Source organism: Heterodontus francisci, chromosome 42 (assembly GCF_036365525.1).
Source record: "Heterodontus francisci isolate sHetFra1 chromosome 42, sHetFra1.hap1, whole genome shotgun sequence".
NCBI classification, from domain to species: domain Eukaryota; kingdom Metazoa; phylum Chordata; class Chondrichthyes; order Heterodontiformes; family Heterodontidae; genus Heterodontus; species Heterodontus francisci.
The window spans coordinates 12,299,000-12,322,235 of NC_090412.1; the positions used below are offsets into that span (position 1 = coordinate 12,299,000).

General features: G+C 40.0%; 1 protein-coding gene across 13 annotated transcripts in view; it reads left to right on the top strand.

Moving 5' to 3' along the window:
* dlg5a (discs, large homolog 5a (Drosophila)) overlaps positions 1-22,774 on the top strand; it is a 199,289-nt gene extending 176,515 nt beyond the window's left edge. For all 13 annotated transcript variants that reach the window (XM_068020571.1, XM_068020579.1, XM_068020575.1 and 10 more), the window contains 8 exons: positions 3,228-3,376; positions 3,944-4,114; positions 7,280-7,476; positions 7,808-7,951; positions 9,941-10,068; positions 14,167-14,276; positions 15,500-15,612; positions 22,427-22,774. In XM_068020571.1, coding sequence (XP_067876672.1) covers positions 3,228-3,376; positions 3,944-4,114; positions 7,280-7,476; positions 7,808-7,951; positions 9,941-10,068; positions 14,167-14,276; positions 15,500-15,612; positions 22,427-22,530 — 1,116 coding nt within the window. In that variant the 3' untranslated portion in view covers positions 22,531-22,774. The remainder of the gene's footprint in view (positions 1-3,227; positions 3,377-3,943; positions 4,115-7,279; positions 7,477-7,807; positions 7,952-9,940; positions 10,069-14,166; positions 14,277-15,499; positions 15,613-22,426) is intronic.
* Positions 22,775-23,236: the final 462 nt, after the last annotated feature.

Consider the following 23,236-nt stretch of genomic DNA (forward strand, 5'->3'; position numbering starts at 1 on the left):
GACTGGCCTTGACATTAAGGCAACATTTGACCGAGTATGGCATCAAGGAGCACTAGCAAAACTGGAGTCAATGGGAATCAGGAGGAAAACTCTCTGCTGGCTGGAGTCATACCTAGCACAAAGGAAGATGGCTGTGGTTGTTGGAGGTCAATCATCTGAGCTCCAGGGCATCACTGCAGGAGTTCCTCAGGGTATTGTCCTAGGCCCAACCATCTTCAGCTGCTTCATCAATGACCTTCCTTCAATCATAAGGCCAGAAGTGTGGATGTTCGCTGATGACTGAACAATGTTCCGCATCGTTCGCAACTCCTCAAATACTGAAGCAGTCCGTGTAGAACTGCAGCAAGACCTGGACAATATCCAGGCTTGAGCTGATGAGTGGCAAGTAACATTTGCGCCACATAAGTGCCAGGCAATGACCATCTCCAACAAGAGAGAATCTAGCCATCTCCCCTTGACATTCAATGGCATTACCATTGCTGAATCCGCCACTATCAACATCCTAGGGGCTACCATTGACCAGAAACTGAACTGGAATAGTCATATAAATACCGTGGCTACATGAGCAGGTCAGAGGCTAGGAATCTTGCAGCGGGTAACTCGCCTCCTGACTCCCCAAAGTCGGTCCACCATCTACAAGGCACAAGTCAGGAGTGTGATGGAATACTCTCCACTTGCCTGGATGGGTGCAACTCTTTGAAGATGTGACAAAACACATTGATGAAGGAAGAGCAGTGGATATGGCGTATATGGATTTTAGCAAGGCGTTTGATAAGGTTCCCCATGGTAGGCTCATTCAGAAAGTAAGGAGGCATGGGATACAGGGAAAGTTGGCTGTCTGGATACAAAATTGGCTGGCCCATAGAAGACAGAGGGTGGTAGTAGATGGAAAGTATTCAGCCCGGAGCTCGGTGACCAGTGGTGTTCCGCAGGGATCTGTTCTGGGACCTCTGCTCTTTGTGATTGTTATAAATGACTTGGATGAGGAAGTGGAAGGCTGGGTTAGCAAGTTTGCCGATGACACTAAGATTGCTGGAGTTGTGGATAGTGTGGAAGGCTGTTGTAGGTTGCAACGGGACAATGACAGGATGCAGAGCTGGGCTGAGAAGTGGCAGATGGAGTTCAACCTGGAAAAGTGTGAAGTGATTCATTTTGGAAGGTCGAATTTGAATGCAAAATACAGGCTTAAAGACAGGATTCTTGGTAGTGTGGAGAAACAGAGGGATCTTGGGATCCATGTCCATAGATCGCTCAAAGTTGCCACCCAAGTTGATAGGGTTGTTAAGAAGGCGTAAGGTGTGTTGGCTTTCATTAACAGGGGGATTGAGTTTAAGAGCCGCGAGGTTATGCTGCAGCTCTATAAAGCCCTGGTTAGACCACACTTGGAATATTGAGTTCAGTTCTGGTCGCCTCATTATAGGAAGGATGTGGAAGCTTTAGAGAGGGTGCAGAGGAGATTTACCAGGATGCTGCCTGGACTGGAGGGCATGTCTTACGAAGAAAGGTTGAGGGAGCTAGGGCTTTTCTCATTGGAGCGAAGAAGGATGAGAGGTGACTTGATAGAGGTGTACAAGATGATGAGAGGCATAGATAGAGTGGATAGCCAGAGACTTTTTCTCAGGGCGGAAAGGGCTATCACCAGGGGGCATAATTTTAAGGTGATTGGAGGAAGGTTTTGGGGAGATGTCAGAGGTAGGTTCCTTACACAGAGAATGGTGGGTGCGTGGAATGCACTGCCAGCGGTGGTAGTAGAAGCAGATACATTAGGGACATTTAAGCGACTCTTGGATAGGTACATGGATGATAGTAGAATGAAGGGTATGTAGGTAGTTTGATCTTAGAGTAGGTGAAAGGTTCGGCACAACATCGTGGGCCGAAGGGCCTGTACTGTGCTGTACTGTTCTATGTTCTATGTTCTGATGCACCAAGGCTCCTTCGACAGCACCTTCCAAACCCGCGACCTCTACCACCTCAAAGGACAAGAGCAGCAGATGCATGGGAACATCACCACCTGCAAGTTCCCATCCAAGTCACACACCATCCTGACTTGGAACTGTATCGCCGTTCCTTCACTGTCGCTGGGTCAAAATCCTGGAACTCCCTTCCTAACAGCACTGTCGGTGTTCCTACCTCACGTGGACTGCAGCGGTTCAAGAAGGCAGCTCACCACCACCTTCTCAAGGGCAATTGGGGATGGGCAATAAATGCTGGCATAGCTAATGACGCCCACATCCCATGAATGAATTTTTAAAAATTTGCAGCTTTTAGTATAAGTGACTTATTAAATTGTCATCTTCGATAGTTAATTTCTAGACAGTCATAAAACTAAAGTATCTAATGTAAATGAAATTATCAGAAGTTGTTCTGTGATTGTTTAACTGCATGAAAAACTTGTAAAGTTATGCAGATGGAATGGCTCAATATTAGTGCATTTATAAACTTTTTTATAGCACTATTCATACCTTCCTTCTGTTTATGGTTGTCATTGTTTATAGTGTGATCAACATAAAGGCTTTAGAGAAGGTATGGCAAATATATTGATTTTGGTCACTGCAGTAATTGTGGCAAAGTCCTGTGAAAGAATAGTTGGCCTGTGTTTACCAAACAGATGGCAAACATCATCTGCTCCAGATTTCAAAAGCTTTTATTGAGAAAAATCAAATCTCATTTGCTGACATCACTCCGCATACCAATTTACAAAGTGCAGTTGTCTTTTCCTAGCTCAAATCCTGTGCAGCTAAGGGAGTTACTCGCTCGTCATTTTTTTTGTTTTTTTCAGTAGGAATGAATAGTGCATTGAAACAGGACAGGAACAATATTCCTGTAGCATAAATTTCCATTTGCTTGGGTTTGAAATCTATATTTGAGCCAGCATTATACCATAGAACTAGAAATTGCAGTGAAATGTGGGTTTTTTTGCATTTATGAAAATATACTTCTTGTGACTTTTTAGACGCTTTGGAGAATTAATATAGGCTTTCGAGCTGGTTGGCAGCTCGCACTCCCCATCACATTCCTTTAGCAAGGGAACAATATGCAAACCAGGGAAACAAAAGAGATGGCGAGGGAAGAAAAACTTCAACTTCAGAGAAGTTTTAAGGAACCATGGAAGTTGGCATTATGCAGCTTTTTAAAAATTGCACAGGAATTTTTATTACAACCCTGTTTTTGGAATGTAGTTGAAGTAAATATTAATTCTTGATGATTATTTTACATTTTCATTACAGTACAATGGCACTGATATGCGAAATGTGACAGCTGAACAGGCCTACGTCGAAATGCTAAAACCCACAGAGGCAATCTCTGTGAAGGCTCAGTACAGGATAGAGGAATTCAACAAGATCAGACATGAAGCCGGAGATGGATTCTATATCAGGTATTGTTTGAGATCATCAAATGAAAGTTTCACACAATCATCACATGGGAAAAATCTCATGACTTTAGGGACAAATGTAGGGACAAGCAGAAAAAAAAGAGTAATTGGATACGTATAAATTATTAGGGTTGAGCTACAGTAATATGTATGATAGTCTAATAGCACCCAGAAATAGCATTGATAAGTATGATTTTATCACGAAAGTCACTGTTTTCTTTTTCTTTGTTGTTAATTCTGTATGCGTGCAATAATTTTGCACAGGGGACAGTGTTCATTTCAGCTTTTTTATGTTGAAAAACTTGAGTATTATTTTTCAGATGCTTTGCCTCGTACAAATGTATGGTCATATCAGGTAGCTTCTTTCCAGGAGCCATCTGTGGTGGTTTTACTTGGCACAGGTCTTGCCTTTAGCTGTCTGACGCTTTCAGATTATTGTTTTATTTTGCTTTGAAAACTTGATGTTCACCTTTGATTTTTGCTTATCAATAAGCCCTATTATGTTTGAGTAATATAAATTGGCAGCAATCATTGGAATTTTATGGGATTTTCCTCTGCTTGTTCTTACAGAGCACTTTACGATCGAGTTGCAGAAGTAGAACATGATTTAAGTTTTAAGAAGGATGATATTCTTTATGTCGATGATACTTTGCCACAAGGAAACTTTGGTTACTGGATGGCTTGGCAATTGGATGAAAATGCTCAGAAGCTGGAAAGAGGACAAATCCCCAGCAAATACATGTAAGCACGGAAGGCAATGGAAGGGTTGCGTGAATAAATAAGTGCATTTTAAAAAAAACTCAGTGTTAAGAGAGTGAGAAATCCACTGCATTTTGCTGCTGTGATTTTTAAAAAATACATATACCAACTTGTCCCAGTGGCAGCACTCCTGCTTTCCAGTCAGAAGGTGTGGGTTCAAGTCCCACTCCAGGTGTCAGCAGATAGTTGTTGGCTGACAGTTAGGCTGATGGAGTGCTGCACTGTTGGCAATTGCTGAGTTTTGAATGAGCCATTAAACCGAGGTGCTCTCTGCCTGTTCCTATGGATGTAAAGGTTCTTATTGCTGTTTTTTTTAAAAAAAGAAACATGGGGAGACCTGGTGCCCTCACCAACATTTATCAATACATCAAAAATGGATTACGTGAACATTTATCTCATTGTTGTCTGTGTATAAATTGGCTGCAGCATTTGCCAAGAAGATAATAGTGCCTACACTTTTTTAATAAAGCGTTTCATTGGCAGTAAAGTGCTTTGGGACATCCTGAGGATGTGATAGGCACTATATAAATGCCATTTTTTGTCTTCCAGTTCAGGTTCAATTCCAAGGGCCAAAGCTTTTAGTACAAGTTACAATCTTTTGACTTCTCCTTAGCACCCGGTGTCTGCGGCCACAGGTGCTTAAGGATGCAGCAGTTCAGCTGTGCAGCAGATAATCGTCATAGTTCAAGAATTGGACATTATAGTAAATAAAGCTTCAACTACAGTCCATGGAATTCCTCATGTTTTCAGGGCTGTTACTTGGAGTCACCCAACAAAAATATAGTTTTCCAACTGGGTATGGTGGATCCTAGGACCCAGCCAGTTTCAATTCATAGGAAATTCTGCGTTTTGTCATTTCTATATGACTTTGTTACAGGGCAAGTCGGGTAACAGATTGAAACCTAGGCTTCTGAAAATAATTCTCATCTTTTTTGTAGAATGATAAAAATACACAAGCTATCATGACTTTTAGATTCCTGTTGAAAGAAATGACACTGTTATTTACATGGTTTGCTTGAACAATGTTAGTTTTTAGCCTGAGTTTACATGGTCTGTCAGTATGGTGGTTTCTGCAAATTCAGAAAGATTGTGAGGATATGGTGGGAAGTCTGTAATTTTTCTGCTGCTTACACCTATAGAAAGATGAATTGTTCGGTCTGTGGCCATGCTGTACCAAATATTTCCCAGTTTGCCATTTTCAGTTTAGTATCAGGTCAAAAAATGACAAACAACAAAAGCTTAATAAGACACAGGAGTAGGAGACCACGTGTAGAATCACATACCTACAACATTATGGTGACATTTCATATGCACATCCTAAGCACGTTGTTTGCCCAGAGGCAGTCCAGCTAGGCTTATCTCCAGTAGAATATTCTGATGAATGGCTTATGAAGAAAATGTTGCATTGCCTTTAACGGTACATAATTTGGAACTGCTTCCTTCATGTAATACTGAGTATAGGTTCTTTCTTTTGGGCCTCCTTATCTCGAGAGACAATGGATACGCGCCTGGAGGTGGTCAGTGGTTTGTGAAGCTATGGAGTGACCTCTCCATGGCGCATGCCTGGGCAAATTTATGGAGGTTGAGAGTTGCCCAGTCGTCAAAACCCCCCTCTCGGCCTTTCTGGTGGGGTCCAAAGGAGTGCAGGACACGACGTTTGGCACCAGTATGGCTGCAGGAACTGCCGGAAACATGCCAAAGGTGACACATGACCGCCTACGGGGTTCCGCTCCGGATTTTCTGTTAGGGTTTACTCCCTTAGCCTTGGTCTCTCCCGAGACGCCCACAAGGCAGTGGGGTTGTTGGGGCCCCTACACAGGTGTAGGATGGTGCCGGTGGGAGGAGGGGATGCAAGGGGGAGGGGTAGAGGGAGGGGGTGGGGGTGGGGTGCAGGGGAAGGGGGTGCGGGGTGAAGATGGTGCGAGGGGGGGGCGGGCTGGGACGGGGTTGTGAGGGGGTGAGCTGAGAGGGTGGAGCAGGGAAGGGGACGGGGGTGGGGGGGGTGGAAGGGGGGTAAAGGGGGGGGTGGAATCTGGTGCAGGTAATAAGCCATTTCCTCAGTGCCCACCATCGACGTCCGGAAAGCTCATCCACGTCCTTCGGGAGGTGAAGCATCATTTGGCAGACTTAGAGGTGATTACATTTGCTAAGGGTTTTTTTTTTGCAGTGGTTTAAATAAAGGCATGCAGCATTGCCGACAGTGCGCTGCAGATGCTCTCCGAGCCATCTCCCGCGGGCGCTTTGAAGTTGCGGCCGGGGGGGCCGTTCGTGGATGTTTTGGGTGTTCGGGGCACCTTTTCACAGGACTTCTCTCGGGTCCCGCAGCTCCTTCTTCACCTCAATGGACTTACCGCATGCCGTGGCTGCAGTATAGGTTACATTGTGGCAAAGCACTGTATCCAGAGTCTAAAGATGTCTATTGTTATAGCAAGAGTCTTGTGCTGTAAAAATTCTTGAGTGTGAAAGATAGTGAGAGGGATTATTTCACTATTGTTAAAGACTTTAGTAATGATGACCTGTAATGCCAGAATTGCTGCTGTTTTGTGTGTCATCAAAACAGTCCACTGAGGATTTTTACACCTTGTTCAATATTGATTTTATGGTGATGTACTTTATTATCAAGAGGGAAATAGACTGTGACCTTTGTACATTCTGCAAAATTAAGCATCAGCTTGCATCATGTCATAACACATTTGCCTCTGAGTCACTTGGTCTTGTGTTCAAGCCCTAGTCCACATTGCTCTAGACTGACACTTCATTGCAGTACTGAGGTAATGTTGCACTGTCAGAGGTGTCATCTCTCAGATAAGATGTTAAACTGAGGCCCTGTCTCTCAGCACAGCTGGAGGAGAAAGATTTCATGACACTTTTAAAAGAAAATAAATAGATATGTTCTCATAGTATCATGACCTACACTTATCTCTCACTAACAATATGAAGATAAATTAACTCATCATTGCCTCATTGTGATTTGTGACACCTTGCTGTGCTCAAATTGGCTGCTTCATTTGTCTACACAACAGTGGTGATTATATGTCAGAATTAATTAGTATATTTGTGTGCCATTGCGTACTCACTTCTTTGCTGTAGAGAGTTCTCATTTTATTTTTAAATATGGCATGCTGCTAATTGTAGTATTTCTGGCAGGATGGATCAGGAATTTTGCAGAAGACATAGTATGTCTGAGGTCAAGGATGAAAATGGCTCTGTCAAGACTCTGTCAGCAGCAGCTCGCAGATCATTCTTCCGGCGAAAGCAAAAACACAAAAGGAATAATTCAAAAGATGGGAAGGAGATGTTGGCCCTTGATGCCATAAGCACTGATTCTATCCCCTTATTGGAAGGTATTTGTTTTGTTAAATTTTTATCAAAAGATGATTCTACTTGAGCAACCAACTCTAGGAGCATATAATGGCTTATGCCTAAAGAAGATTAGGAAAACCCAGTTTCTGAGGAAATGTTAGTTGCCTTGCTGCCCAAATGTATTAAATGGAGGGCAGTGGGATCAGCTTTAATTCACTGGTGTGGACACTGACCAGCAAGTTCAAAGATGTAAGGTTATCACAGTAGTTACCAAGGATTCTTACTTACTAAATAAAGTTCTGATTTGTCAGTCATCATTGGTATTTTAAGTTTGAATGCTGAGTGTATGTTGTAATTCATTTTCTTTGTTAGATTGTGGAAGTTTGGCTTATCAAAGAGTACAAAAGATAGAGTGCACCTCGCCGAGGCCCGTGCTTATCTTGGGACCGTTAGTGGATGCTGTGAAGGACATGTTAGTTAAAGATTCCTCTGGAAAGTTCTGCAGATGCCCATTAGGTAAGTGTAAATCAACAGATTTGCTTTAATAAAATATGTACTTGTGGTTTCTTTAGAGATTTATCTGAATATCAGTGATTCTTCATAATTACTTCCTGTGTTTCTACCGTATGAGCTTGTAGGAGAAAATTGATAATTTAAATACTTTATCTGCCATTAAAATGCCTCTGTTTGTAGTTCTTGATCATACTTCAAAGAATGGCTACATTAATCGAAAATTTGCTCTTTTTCTGCGACAATTGGAAAAAAGACTTATGTTACTGGAAGTTGAGTCCCTTTCAGCTAGTTTATCTTGTGTCAATCTGGATTGGGTCATTTTTAAAAACTCTAAAGAATCCCTTTAAAGGCCACTTGTTCATTATTTGCCTGAGTGAAGAATACTGATTCCCTGGAGGCTTTACTGTACAAGTAAGATTGCTGGTTAGGCCAGCCAGGTAAAAATATTGTCACAAAGGAATTATATAGAGGGAATGAGTGACCACTTGGGATTCATTACAGGATGTTAATCTAATCAAAAGGAGATTCAAATGATGCCATAAACAGCAAGGGTGCGGATGAAATGCTATCACCTAATCATGAGATTAGATTACACACTTGGATTCACTCTTTGCTGTCAGTTACTGTTCATAATGAATCTTGCTTCAATTTGATGTGTTTTTTTTACTGTATTTTTGTACTATGCGCACCAATGCTCTGCAAATGAAAGGCAGTTAATACATCGTTTTTAATTCATTTATGGGATGTGGGCATCGCTGTATTGACCATCCCTATTTGCCCTTGAGAAGGTGGTGGTGAAACACTTTCTTGAACTGCTATAGTTCATCTGGTGAATGCACTGCCACTGTACTTTTAGGGAGGGATTATCAGGATTTTGACCCAAGGATATATTTCCAAGTCAGGATGGTGTGTGACTTGGAGGGGAACTCAGAGATGGTGGTATTCCCATGCACCTGCTGCCCTAGTCCTTCTAGGTGGTATAGATTGCAGGTTTGGAAGGTGCTGTCAAAGAAGCCTTGGTGAGTTGCTACAGTTTTCAGTCTGGTTTTGTCTAGTTGGTAGCATCTAAATCATTTCAATTTTTTAAAGTTGGTTGTTTAGTCTGCTGTTGACAAAAGTCTTGTTCATATAATAGCGCTTATTATGTATCATCATTTGGCTGCAGTTTCATTACCACATGAAACCAGTACAGCCCGTCTGTAGCTTAGAGTTCATATTCCCTTAGACTGAAAACAGGAAATGCACAGAAGGCTGCAGCATTTGAAAGAGAAAGTTATGTTTGTATTTCAGGTGTAACCCTTCATGAGAATGAGCTGGTATCATAGTACAGTGGTTATGCTATTGGACTAGCAACCCCAAGGCTGAGAGTTTAAATTCCACTGTGACAAGTTGTGCTGGGAATTTATGGGCTGTCACCAGTAAAAAAAAAAAAATTGTTGTAAAAATCTAACTGATTCAATAATGTCCTTCAGGGAAGGACCTGACACCCCTATCAATGACTTAAGTCAACATAACATAGTTAACTCTTAATGCTCTTTGAAGTGGCATTGTAGGGCACTCACTGGTAAAAACAGAAGGACAACCAGAGGTAGACAACTTTGACGGCATCTTTCACATTCTGACAGGAAATATTTTTTAAGAAGCTCGGTCATGCTGGAAAGGCCCATCTGTAGGATGATGAGGACAAGTGTTGCACCAGAAAGATTAGATCACCTTCCAGATATTGATTGACTTTTTGTACACTTTGTCTTTTATTTCAGCTTTTCAGCACTCAGTTTTCTGATTGTTGTTTGGATTGGAGTATTTATAATTTTCACTTCTGACTGTGCTTGCTTGCTTTTGAGTTCCATTAGAGGCTAGCATTCAGATATTATTGAAGCCCTGTTGTTAGCTGAAGGCTATATTACATTATTGGTATCAGACATGCAGATAATCTTGTTTGAAGACAGTGCTGCTCCACAAACTAATTTGTGTTCCCCTTTTTCTATTCAGAGGTTATGAAAGCTTCTCAACAGGCCATTGAACGAGGAGTGGCAGACTATCTCTTCATTGATTACAAGAGGAGGAGTGGCCATTTTGATGTCACAACTGTTGCCTCCATTAAAGAAATAACTGAGAAGGTGCTTCTCTCCTCTCTATCAATTTCTATATTTAATAAAATTTGATCATTTATACTTCAGGTTGACGTGCAATGTAACACTATAAGTTCAATGTAGATCTCAAGTTGCTTGATAACATTTCAAAAAAGGTAAACACCATGGCACTTTAGCTTGATTCCAATTCCAATATCAAGATTCATTGTTTTTGTATCATGGATTATAATGTAGATAGCACTATTCTTGCTCCATGTCCTCAAGGACTAAAAAGCCCTCTGTTTACTTAAGTGTACAGGAAATCCACCTGTAGTATGCCTTGAGATATTCATGAGCACAAAGGCTAACGTATGAGCATATTATTTATGTTTCTTTATACACATAACATTTTATACAATTATGCTGGTGTTTTTGAAAGTTATGGTCATTGGTCCCTGGATACCTATCAGTATTTGCAGGGTGTCCTCACGAAGGCACCATTATTTGCAAGGCGTCCCCAGGAGTGCATCATTGTTTACAGGTGGACCCCCACACGCAAGAGGTTGAAAACACTATCCTAGCAGAACATGAGCCAGTGATGAAGCTTAGCTGCTTGTTGGGAGTACACCTGTGTTATAAATGAAAAGCAGATTGTTCCTAAAGGGATGGCACATTGAGGTACAAAGTGCAGCTTTGGATCACATTGCTGCACCAGAATCATATGATCCCAAAGGTGGTTGTGTGTAGTCGGCTATATTATCTCTTTTCATTTTGTAAATATTTCCTTTTCATCAACTTTATTTTACCAAACAACTTCTTAACTTTGGGTTCCCCTTTCTCTTCCACCTATTGTGACTTAACTTTGTGCTTCAATATCCTGAGCAATTCCTTTTCAAGATAAAAGTGTAAATCAACAGTTGGCTGGGAGGAGAATGCATCCTTTTCTGCTTTGTAATCAACAATAACATTCAGTTTTTTAATGCTGTTCCACCTAAGATTTAGTAAGGAAAGACTAATGGCAGCATTGATTCGTATGTGCAGGCCACTTTCTGGAAGACACTTTGTGTAAAAGCATATAGGTGTGCACATCTTATCTTTGAGCCTTCCCTGCATTGCATTTATTTAAAGAAAGAATTCAGATTGCTGGAGAGAGGATTACTTACTTTTCACAGTCCATATATTCTGTGTGTAATATAATGCAACCAAAAAAATTGTTGTTATGAATTTGCACCTAGCACAAGTGACTTTTCCCTTACTACTGCTGACATGGCCAGCCATCATTCATTCTCTTTCCTGCCAGTCAATATCAGTAATTAGCTCTACAAAAATCCTATCACTACAGAGTGACCTCATGCTTCAGATTTTGGACAGCTGATTGTTTTTTCTCCCCCCTTCAGCTTCTGCTTTTGGGCTTTTGTGGGAAATTAAAGATGTTCAAAATTAGGGTTGGTTTTGAGAGGATAAATAGTGAAAACATCTTTCCACTCATTGATAAATAATTAACAAAAGGGCACAAACTCTATTATTACTAGAAGAGAGTTAGAAAATTATTTTTGTCAGGGTTATTAGAACATGGTATACCTTGTCAAAAGTGGCTGCTGAGGCAGAGCACATAATATCATTTAAAAAGGCATTGGATGAGTATTTGAAAATAATATAAACAGATTTGGAGAAGGAGGAGGGACATGAGAAAAGAATAGGGAATTTCAGTTAAGGACCTAGCTTGAATGGTAGAATGGCTTTCTATCTGTGCTGCAATTTCTAATTCGTTGCACCTTCCTCTATCTCACCCCATGATTTTGAGGACTGTGAATTCTGTATGCATTTTCACCAAATGACGAAATAATATAAAAATGACCAGCCTGTGCTGAAATCACAAGGAACAAGTCAACACCCAAGTCCTCCTTTTCAGATGTTTATTTGCATATGTACTGAGGCAAACCTATTTGAGGAAAGCATTATATTTGGGTTTTGGGTTCAGATATTTCTCATGCATGGCATAAAGCAATAAACACACAATACTTTCATTTATTGCTGAAAAAAAGAGACATGCTGTCAGAGCTTTTTATCTTGCACTCATCAGGACAGATGCAAGAATGCAAAATTTCACAGGGAGCAACAATTCATACTGCATGAGAAAAGGGTGCTGATTGGTGGGGAAGTTAACTATGGTCGAGGCGGTGCCATGGAGAATACACCCGGGAACTGTCGTCTCCCACGCTTTTGTTTAATTCAAAAAAGGCGCAACGCCTTGACATGTTTCTCTTGCCTCCAGAGGACTGGTCCCTGTGTATGAATATATGTAGCTTCTAGCAAGCGTAAGTGAGCCCCATTGCAAGCCTGACAATCTTAAATTGGTCATTAGTGTAATTCTTAGCACACACGGGATTGTTCAGTAAGTGTTCTCCAATGCAGAATCACATCTAACATTAGACATTGTGTTCAGAGTTTTACAAGTACGGGCTGGTTGAGTACAGGCTGCCCAAGGCACAAAAAACTGATGTCCCATTACACCCTATCTTATCAGTGACTGGTTCTGCACAACATGAATTGGCCAAATGGTCGAGCGAGTTGCTACGACCAGTTTTGAGTGAATTTTCTATATACACCTTTGTGAAGACTATACACAACCTTCTTATCGATGGCAATGCTGTGTCTACGTGCTCGTTTGACATTGTGAGCCTTTTGACTAACCTGCTGCTCAAGGAAGCTATAGATGTTTGCGCCGCGTCACTATATCATGGCAATCTAGACATGCTGCCATTTTCTGAATCTGTATTAATTGAACTTATGAACTTAGCATTTCATGCAGTTGAGTTCAGCTTTAATGACAGTATGTATGCCCAAATAGATGGTGTTGCAATGGGATCCCCTCCAGGCCCAGCTCTTGCTAACATTTTTGTTGGTTCCCACAAGAAACGCGTTTTCTATGGAATGACCCCTAACTTCCTACCCCTTGCATATTTGTGATACGTAAATGATACGTATGCTATATTTGAATCCGCAGCTGCGTGTAAGAATTTACACCCACACTCAAATTCACCTTTGAAATGGAGCAGTCTAATGAGCTCCCTTTCTTCGACTTACTAGTTGAGAAATCCACTAATGGGCTCTTTACTCTTATCTACCACATGCCTATCTTCACTAATCAAACAGTGATGAAGGAATAAAGCAAACTGTTTAAGATTATATTGTATCTTTAAATTGTTATCTGATAAGATTGTGAATGAGGCCTTTGAAAACACACAAGATTTGACTGCCAGTTGATAACTCTGATAATGCTTTGGACCTGACATTCCATTCTGCAGCAACCTTACACACAATAGTTACAACATGGTAGATAGGGGGCATTTGTGTTACAAGACCATTACAATATGTATATGGTGGCTCCTTGTAATATGTAGTGCAGTTTTGTTGCTGCTGCTACTTATATCATGTGGTCTGCAGTATCACTTCTTTTAACCGATCATTGTTAACTTTTCACCATAATATTTTTGACTGTAATACAGAACAAAGCAGAGCTACCTCTGCATCTTAACGCATTATTAAATTTGACATATGCTCCAAATTCTGCATTATCCTCTGCGCAACATCTGTTTCTAATGAATAGGTTTTTCTGAGATTTAAGAAAAATAAAATTGCAATGATTTAACTTGCCCGAACACATGAAGAAAAGTAAGAACTTGTATATTTCACATCCTCAGGATGTCCCAAAGCTCTTCACAACCGTTGTAGGTAAATGTGGCAGCCCACACGCACACAGCAATGTCCTGCAAACAGCAGTGAGGTCGTTGACCAGATAAGCTGCTTTAGTGGTGTCAGTTGAGGTGCAAATGTTGGTCAGGACACCAGAATGCCCTGCTTTTTTTTTCAAGAATTGCGTTGGAATTCTTTACATCTACCTGAGAGGACAGATGGGACCTTGGTTTAACAAATCATTTGACAGATGACTGTGTAGCACTCCCTCAGTATTACACTGAAATGTCAGCCTAGATTGTGTGTTCAGGTCTCTGGAGTGGGCCTTGAACCTGCGACTTTCTGACTGAGCCAAGACTGACAACTGTGCAGATTGTAGTTCTAATTATAAAATGTGACCGGCTGCCGTTATGTTTGCCTTTTTTAACTTGTTTTTGACTTTATTTATAGGACTGCCACTGCTTGCTTGATATTGCACCACATGCCATTGAACGTCTGCACCGAATTCACATCTACCCAATTGTCATATTCATACGGTACAAAAATCTAAAGCAAATCAAGTGAGTAGAGTCAATTATTTAGAGTATAATGAATAGCTAGCTTTTCTTTGTCGACATCTAATAAGATGTAGAGTGTCAGTAATTAGTTGCTGTCGAAGAAAGTGTAAATTCAAAAACAAACTGAAGCAACAAAAAGCACAGTACAGATCCAACTAGAGGTGCATTTCCCCATTTCTAAAGCTGAGTAATGTGCATTCTTCATGTACAAAGTATGTACTAATGTAGCATGTCAATTCCAGTTTGATTTGGTTTGTTCTTAAGGGTCAGTGCAGACTTGTGCCAAAAATATAATGTAATAGTGGTAATTGACAGTGAATTTCAATGCAGTGAATTTTGAATTTGTCAATAAAAAAAATGTTGCGTAGTTTAAAGAGTATTAATTATGAAACTAATAAAAGTGCGACAGAATGGTAGAATCTGAGATCATATTTTTCCCCAAACGGTATGCTCCCTATCTCAACTGTGTGATCTAGGAGTCAAACTACTTCTCCCAAGGAAATAAACAGAGATTGTCAGGTCAGCCAGCTATGTTATGTTTACTTACCTGCTATTCTTAGAAAAAGGGAGGAGTAAAAATAGAAAGTCACTTGAGACAATTTCATGGGGTCCAAAGGCAGAAAATATCTTGTGATTCTATTCCAACACCAGCATTAAGCAAGTTTATACCTTGCACATGGCCAAGCCATCAATAAGTAGTTCTGGGATAATAGTTTCCTTCAGACAAAGAAATTGAACCAGCTTCAGTATTTTCTAGCTTCTACACTATTTAATTTTCTTTTAATGCTGTTTTGTGCCTAAATGTTGTATTTGTGGATGGTGCAAAACTGGAGAACAGTGAAATACTCAGCTGGTCAGGCAGCATCAGTTCTGATGAAAGTTCATCTTCCTGCAACAGTAACTCTGTTTCTCTCATCACAAATGCTGCCTGACCTGCTGAGTATTTTCTGTTTATTTTATAGCATATCGTGCTGTTCATTATTGGCCGGCATGGACTCGGTGGGCCGAAGGCCCTGTTTCGGTGCTGTATCTCTCTATGACTCTATTATCAATTCCTTGGAACAAAGAGTATCATGGAAAATTACAAAGGGCATGTCAAAATAATTTAATGCAAGACACCAATAACTTAAATACTGATTATAAGAACATGCATATGTGCTAGTCCTTTTTAAGTGTTCCATTGCAGTGGGTTTCATCAAACTCCAATGGTTGCATTGTATTAACAGAGAGCAAAAGGACCCAACCTTTCTGCGGGATAAAGGTACACAAAAAAAACATTCCAAGGAACAGTTTGAGGCTGCTCAAAAGATTGAACAGGAGTACAGCAAGTTTTTCACAGGTAGGTACCTGCTGTGTTGGACTGCAACTGCTGAAATGTAGATTTACAAGTCGCATTCCAACCTTGTATTCAAGGGGAGGGATTTATTGAAATACAAGACTACTGGTTTGTTAATTTTTATGTGACAGTCACAAGCACTGATTTAGCTAATCCAGTATTCATGCATGGAGACTTTTTGTCAATATGCTGTTCAACAAAACTCAAAATGCTTTTGGGACATATACTCATTGAATCTCATTTAATTCCATGAATGTTGACATCAGTGAAATTAAAATTCACTAATACAAAATATATTGCTAGGATGACTTCAACTCTATAATACAATGTCCTAAATCTCTTTAGAAGTCCAATACCAAATTCAAGAACTCCAAGTGGAGATTAATTGTTGGATGGTTTGTAACAATGGCCTGATCCGTATTTATGAAATGGCCTACAACACTTGATCTCAATCCCGCCTACTGGTTACTTTTGTTGTTCATTCAGATGTGACTTTTTGAATCCTTTTCTAGCATTCAGTTAAAATGTGAAATGTCAGCCGCCTTATACTTGACAAGATGTAACATTCAGGTTCGTCCTTAAAGTGGATAGAAAATCCATATTACATCATTGTCACAGAGTGAACCATTGTTCAAGGAAAGATTTAATATAATGGAGTTACAGTTTCACTAGAAATGAGTGGATTGCAAGAATGGATCAAATTATCTAGACTTTAAAATCTGCATTAATCTTGTTTCAGTATTCTAACATTGTCGAAATAAGGACATTAGTTTCTTCCAATACAGTGAGTTCATATAGTTGCTGTAAGTAAAATTTAAAAAAACAAGAGAACCATCCTATCCTCACATGAAGAATCATTGCAAAATATAGTGCCCGAGTCTGTCAATTTCATGCTGCATTTAGTAAGAGTCTTTTTTTAAGCAATGACTCAGCACACTCAACAACAGATCTGCACACCAGCTTAACTGTTGCTTGTGGCCTAGTCCATTCCAAGGGTTGAAATTGTTATATATTCGGTTCTTTATGCTTCTTCCGTGTAGAGTCTAGCTAGAGAGGTTCTTAGACTGTATTATTTAAACATTAATCTTTATTGTACAATAGCTATATACACTCCACACTAGCCTGTGTGTTTCCTTCAAAAGCCATGCTGTAACTGTTCTTGTGTCTCTCCCACATGATCTCTTACCTCATCATGGTGGGCAGTCATCTTTACGTTCTATCAAGATTTACCCTTTAATACCCTTATACTACATCTCCCCCCAAGTCTTTATCCCAATATATATTTACATACATTCACTTTTTTTATTTACATGCTACCCTCTCTTTCCCCCCACCCCGTCCCCCAAGTCTCTGACTTCATAGATTTAATCTATCAGGGGGCTTCACAACTGTTCCTGATCTTGTTGTCAGATGTGAAAGATTGGTAGTCTTTCTCTGATCCCTTGTTTCTTGACTTGGACGGCCTTCGTTGAGGTTTGTAGCATTCGTTGCTTTTTGAATATTCGGTTCGTCATCTGAGTCATCTGAATCTATGACCGATTGATGTCTTTGATGTAAAAGAATAAGATTCCTTCTATTTCTCTGTATAGAACCTTCTTGAATTCATACTAGGTAAGATCGCTGTTGATTCTCATCTTTCTGGAGAATTACCCCTTCTCTATTTTAGTCTCGTACCCATACCTTTTGCCTTTCTGACAACTTTGGTAGGTTTCTTGTACGGTATCTTCTGTTATAATTATGGGTCTGTTTATTTCGGTACAACTTTTCTTTATCTTGTACTTTCTGATAATCTTTGCTTTGCAATCCTGGAAGTAATTTCTTGGGTAGAATTGGAAGTTGTGTTTGAAATTTTCTTTCCATTGAGTTCTGATGGTGCTAAGCTGCACAATAATGAATAATTCTGTATGTCAGTACATTGGAAATCTTGATTTTTCAGCAACATAGTTTTAATAGTTCTGACCGCTCGCTCAGCTGCTCCATTTGATTGTGGATACTTCGGAGATCTTGTTCTACAAAGTGCCGGAAGTAATCGTTTGCAAATTGTGGTCTATTATCAGATACTATTTGATCAGGTATACCATGTGTTGCGTAAACTTGTAAAACTCTGATGACTGCTTCAGTTGTTGTTGTGTACATCCGCTTAACTTCGATCCATCTTGAGAAGTAATCAACAATAATTAGATAGAATCTTCCCTCAAAGAAGAATAAATCCATCGCCAACCGTTCCAACGGTCACATTGGGAATTTGGTCGAAATTAGAGGTTCTCTTTGATCTTGTCTGTGTCCTTGATAAATTTGTTAGAGTTGCTTCTTCCCAAGTTCTCTGTCCATGTAGCACTCCTGTAGGAACTTGCTTCATTTATCTTTCTCGCTCTGGGAGTGTTTGAGTGTTATGGCAGGCTGTGCTATGTTGTGCGGGTTCTCTCCGCATTGTGTGGCTTCTCTGGCAGAATCCAGACTCTCTGCAGCACTCAGGTCAGGTTGGGCAGCTCTCCCTGTGAAGCCATGAAAAGAGACTGGATAGGCTAGGGTTGTTTTCCTTAGAGCAGAGAAGGCTGAGGGGGGACCTGATTGAGATACAAAATTATGAGGGTAGATAGGAAGAAATTTTTTCCCTTAGTAGAGGGGGGTCAATAACCAGGGGGCATAGATTTAAGGTAAGGGGCAGGAGGTCTAGAGGGGATTTGAGGAAAAATAATTTCACCCAGAGGGTGGTTGGAATCCGGAACACACTACCTGAAGGGGTGGTAGAGACAGGAACCCTCACAACATTTAAGAAGTATTTAGATGAGCACTTGAAATGTCATAGCATACAAAGGCTATGGGCCAAGTGCTGGAAATTGGGATTAGAATGGATAGGTGCTTGATGGCTGGCGTGGACAGGATGGGCCAAAGGGCCTGTTTCGGTGATTTATAACTCTGTGACTCCCTCTGTCCTAGCTCCTGGATTCTTCTTGTTTATCTTCTTCAATTTTCTTTACAAAATGCAAGTCAATACAAGCTCTTCTGCTTAAGAGTAAGAACTCCTGATTGTTTAGGACATAAAGTGTTTCTAATATCTGCTTTCCCTTATATTGAAGCGTTGCTTGTAACTTCCCCTTTACTTCAAGTACAACACCTCCTGGGCCATGTAACTGAGTTTCTGTTGGTTGCAGAATGCGTGTGGATAGCCATGGCTCTTTATCTGACAGGACCGTCACACTTGCTCCAGTGTCAAATTTGAAATTAGTAATATGTCCGTTGACGTATACGTCTGCTGACCAAATTGCTTGTTTCGGATCATTGATTCCGCACAGAAAATATTTTGATTGGTCTGCTGCAGGAGGTTATGTAACTTCATTTACCTCTCTATTCTTAACTACTTTTCCATTAGAGGTTGAGGTAGTCGAGATTTTATTTTGGCACATCTTACTGAAATGCCCTATTTTTCTGCAATAAAAGCATTCTGCTGTATTGGCGGGACATTGGTCATGCCTGTTGGAAGTTTTTGCACCACAGCGCTGGCGGGGTTTAAAGGCGTCATTCGCTCTCCCCTGCCCTCTTCCCCCTCCCCCCTCCCACACCCCCAGTGTACCTTTTATCCTAGTGCTTCTTGTTCAGCCCTCTGCTGAAGGAGCTGAACAGTTACAGGTTTCCTGAACCAAGGTCTTCTCTCACCTCGCAAGATTGTTCTGTTATTGCTATACAAATTGAAGTAGGAATCACAAGCTTTTAAGACTTCATCAAATTTGTCTGATGTTTCATCAATACGTTCTCTTGCTATTATATCACCAGCTACAGCACCAATTAAATATAATAATGTATTCACTTACTTTGTTTCAGACTTGCTGTCCAGTTTTGATGCAATTCTGTATCTGAGGAACCTTTTCCTCCTTAGTATCCAGTTTTGAGTCTGATTGGATCCCTTGTAATTTTGAAACTCTCTGGCATTCTCAGATTTTGATCTATGTTTTAAATTTTATAAACTTTTTGGAGTGTTTCCCTTTAAGAAACTTTTTTCAGGCTAGCCTGCTTTGATGGAGTAGAGCAGATACTTGACAGTGTTCCCTGTTTGTTTTTTTTTTATAGACTTCTGGTAGGGACATTCCCTTTCAGCAGTTCACTGAAATGTTTACACAGCTGCCTATTGGACTTGACAGAGCAGTTCCATAGTTAGTTCCAGTTGCTTTATTTTTTAGCCAGAGTTTATTTATTTTGTTCAAGCTTGACTGCTTTATTTATTTAATTTTCTCTTCAGTTTAGCTGCGTTAATTGAGACTCTGCTGTGTTCAGGGATTTCCTTGCCTTTTTCTTCACTATCGGACTTTGTTTTTCAGTTTGCACACTTTTCAGGGTTTTCCTGCTCTCCGCCCTCACGTTCAGCCCGAGTGAGGGATTGGTTTTTCCCCTTTTTTTCTCGCTGACATGGAGCCTTTAGAAAATTAATTTTTAAAGCTTTTCAAAGGCTTTTTTTACCAGGATTTCTCAAACTTCACAATGACTTACCCTATCACTTGCTTATCAGCCACGCTTCCATTCTATGGAGCTTTTCTCTGCCTTCTCCGGTATGTAGTTTGTTTTTTTCTCTTCAGCTGCTTGTTTTAAATTTTCTTCTCTTCTTGCTGATGGATGATTGTTGCTTCAAATTTTCTCTTCTTCGATCCCAGAGCTGTTCACATTATGTATTTGGTTCTTTATGCTGCCACTGTATAGAGTCTAGCCAGAGAGGTTCTTAGACTGTATTGTTTAAACATTAATCTTTATTATATAGTAACTATATACACACCACACCAGCCTGAGTGCCTCCTTCAAAAGTCTCACTGTAACTGTTCTCGAGTCTCTCCCACGTGACCCCTTACCTCATCATGGTGGGCGGTACATTCTCTCAAGATTAACCTTTTGATATTCTTATACTACAGAAATGAAGTTCTAAAAAATTAAATGCCGTCATTCTTCTTTCTCCTTTAATTTTAGCCACTGTCCCGCGATCATCTTTTGACATTTGGCTGTTTTTACTGTGCACTAATAGTATGATAACACTAGATGGCAGTGTCCAATAGCATTTTGTTGTGAATCCCCAACTACAGTAAACAGCTGTAGAATATACATTTTGAATCTAAAAATGCCTTTGAAATTTATATTGACTGCAGGTGTAAGACATTGTCTTAAAATTGAATGAGGGCAAAATAAAATATTTAATCAATAATGGTTCATATTGGCTTTGTGGTAAGGGATAAAAGTGGACAGAGGGTACAGTAGTAATTCAAGGATGTGTAGCCTTAAGTTGTGTATTAGTTTCTCGGCATTAAAACGCAGATATGTAACACTTTGTGTAGTAGTATTGAAAGTATTTTCACATTGGACACACTTGATGTGATTTACTATGCTAACTATGATGAGCAGTTTAATATAATTGAGAAGAGGGAGAGAATTAAATGGATGTTCCCAAGCAATGTAGCACAGCGTGTTGATACTACAGCACCACACTACTTCACTATGCTTTCACTTTCTAGTCTTCATGTGTAATATATTTTAGTGCAGCAATGAACTTCTGTTACAATATGTTTGCTCCATATCAAAATGTTTGTTTTAATGGCTTCTACCTACTTTTCTGCAAGGAGAGAAAAAGATCTATGAAGATTCTGTAAATATGCTGGCAATAGTACAAGCACCGTATTGTGAAGGCCTTGTAGTTACAGGAAATCCCTTGATTTTCTAACACATCCGCTGAACTAAAATGGGTGCTCATGGGGCTTCGTATGGGATGCCTGAAATGGTGGATATATTTTTTTAAAAAGAAAAACAAATCAGCGTAAGAATTGTGTGGAGTAAATGCATATTATTTTCAGTTGTAAGATTTTTTTCTTTGCCTTTTGCTTCTTCTGGGAAAAGAACTAATGTTCACAACTGCTTAAGTACTATTCACAGGATGTATGATGAAACTGAGGCTATGACTAATATTCTATGAGTAGGGTAATTAAATAGTTGGTGCTACAAGCGGGGTTTGCAAGATATTACCTGGTGGTGGTTCTTGCATTCTCTTTACATCATGCAGTAAGTAGTTAAAATATTTAAAGTCAGACTTCCTTACAGCACTGTGAGAAAATGCACTGCATTGTGAAGCATTGAACCATTTAGACTGGGACAGCCCTGGTCTCTTCTTAGTTAACTAGTTATACTAGCTGGGCATGACAATTGGCATTGACGATCCTGGGCTAGTGAGAAGGAACTCAGCTTCTTCTGCTTCCATTGATCCCTGCTGGAAAGCATCTATGTGAAGTTCGAATGAAGACAGAATCAGGCTCAGCAGTCAGACCTCCCATTGTAAAATTCCCTGAAAATACCAGCTGATTCCTGCATAGCAAAAGGGTCTGTGTGTGGATAAGGTAACATCGTTTTCCTGGTGCCCACGGGTCTGTACCCACCTGTGCCAGATAAATCGCCTTCAGAAGGAGAGGGCAAAAATAAGAAAACATTGGAGCTTAAAAAAGTTGGATAACTATTTTGCTTTTAAATATAGGCTATGTTCATGTACTTATGATATTCTTGTGAAATGTTATTTTTTCTTTGCATCATTTATTTTCTATTGACATATCCCCTTGAAATATAAATAGTGAATGGAGAAGATGTGGCAAGGAAGGTGAGTAATAGGCAGGTTTATAACACTCCAGCAGAAAGTAAAGGTCTTGTGATTACCCCTGTAGAAATTCTAACCTTGTATCATTGATAAGACAACTCTTCTGAATGGGGTGAAGTTTGTGCCTTCTGAGATCAAAGAAAACCCTACAAAAGTGGACAATCTCTTTCTAACTATTAACCATCCCCTCTCTTTTTGCAGGTATTGTCCAGGGAGGCAGCCTGCCCTTCATTTGCACTCAGATCATGACAATTGTTGATCAAGAACAAAACAAAGTCCTTTGGATTCCAGCTGGAACTCTCTAGGACCCCACCTGGACTGCTCAAATTCAAATTGATGTAAAGGTGTTAAAGCTGATAATTGCTGTATGGAGAACGCATTAAAACAGTCTGAAGATTGCAGATTACGTGGAACGGGCAATGTGCTGAATAGACTTATAGCGAACAGAAAAACAACTTCAGCCTGAGGGTGTTGCGTAAACACTGTTAAATAGGCTACCACACATTGTCCTGGCATCACTCAGCAGGTCTGGCAGCATCTGTGGAAAGAGAAGCAAAGTTAACGTTTCGGGTCAGTGACCCCTCTTCGCAACTGTTCCGAAGAAGGGTCACTGACCTGAAACGTTAACTCTGCTTCTCCTTCCACAGATGCTACCAGACCTGCTGAGTGGTTCCAGCATTTCTTGTTTTTATTTCAGATTTCCAGCATCCGCAGTATTTTGCTTTTATATTATTGTCCTGGCATCTATTGTACTTCTGCAATGTTTTAAAAAACCTTCAAATTGGATATATACAAGATTATTTTAAATATATATATATTTTATTTTGCCTTCTCTTTTCCCCCCCCCCCCAAAAAAAATAAAAGTTGGAAAAAGTGATGCTGCAACAAACTTAGAAACACACGTTTACAAGTAATATTTCCTGAGTATTTGTTTAAATGTTTACTTGAATGTTTATTTCCTTACTTATTCTTCTTATTTTGGATAAGACAACTCTTCTGAATGGGGTGAAG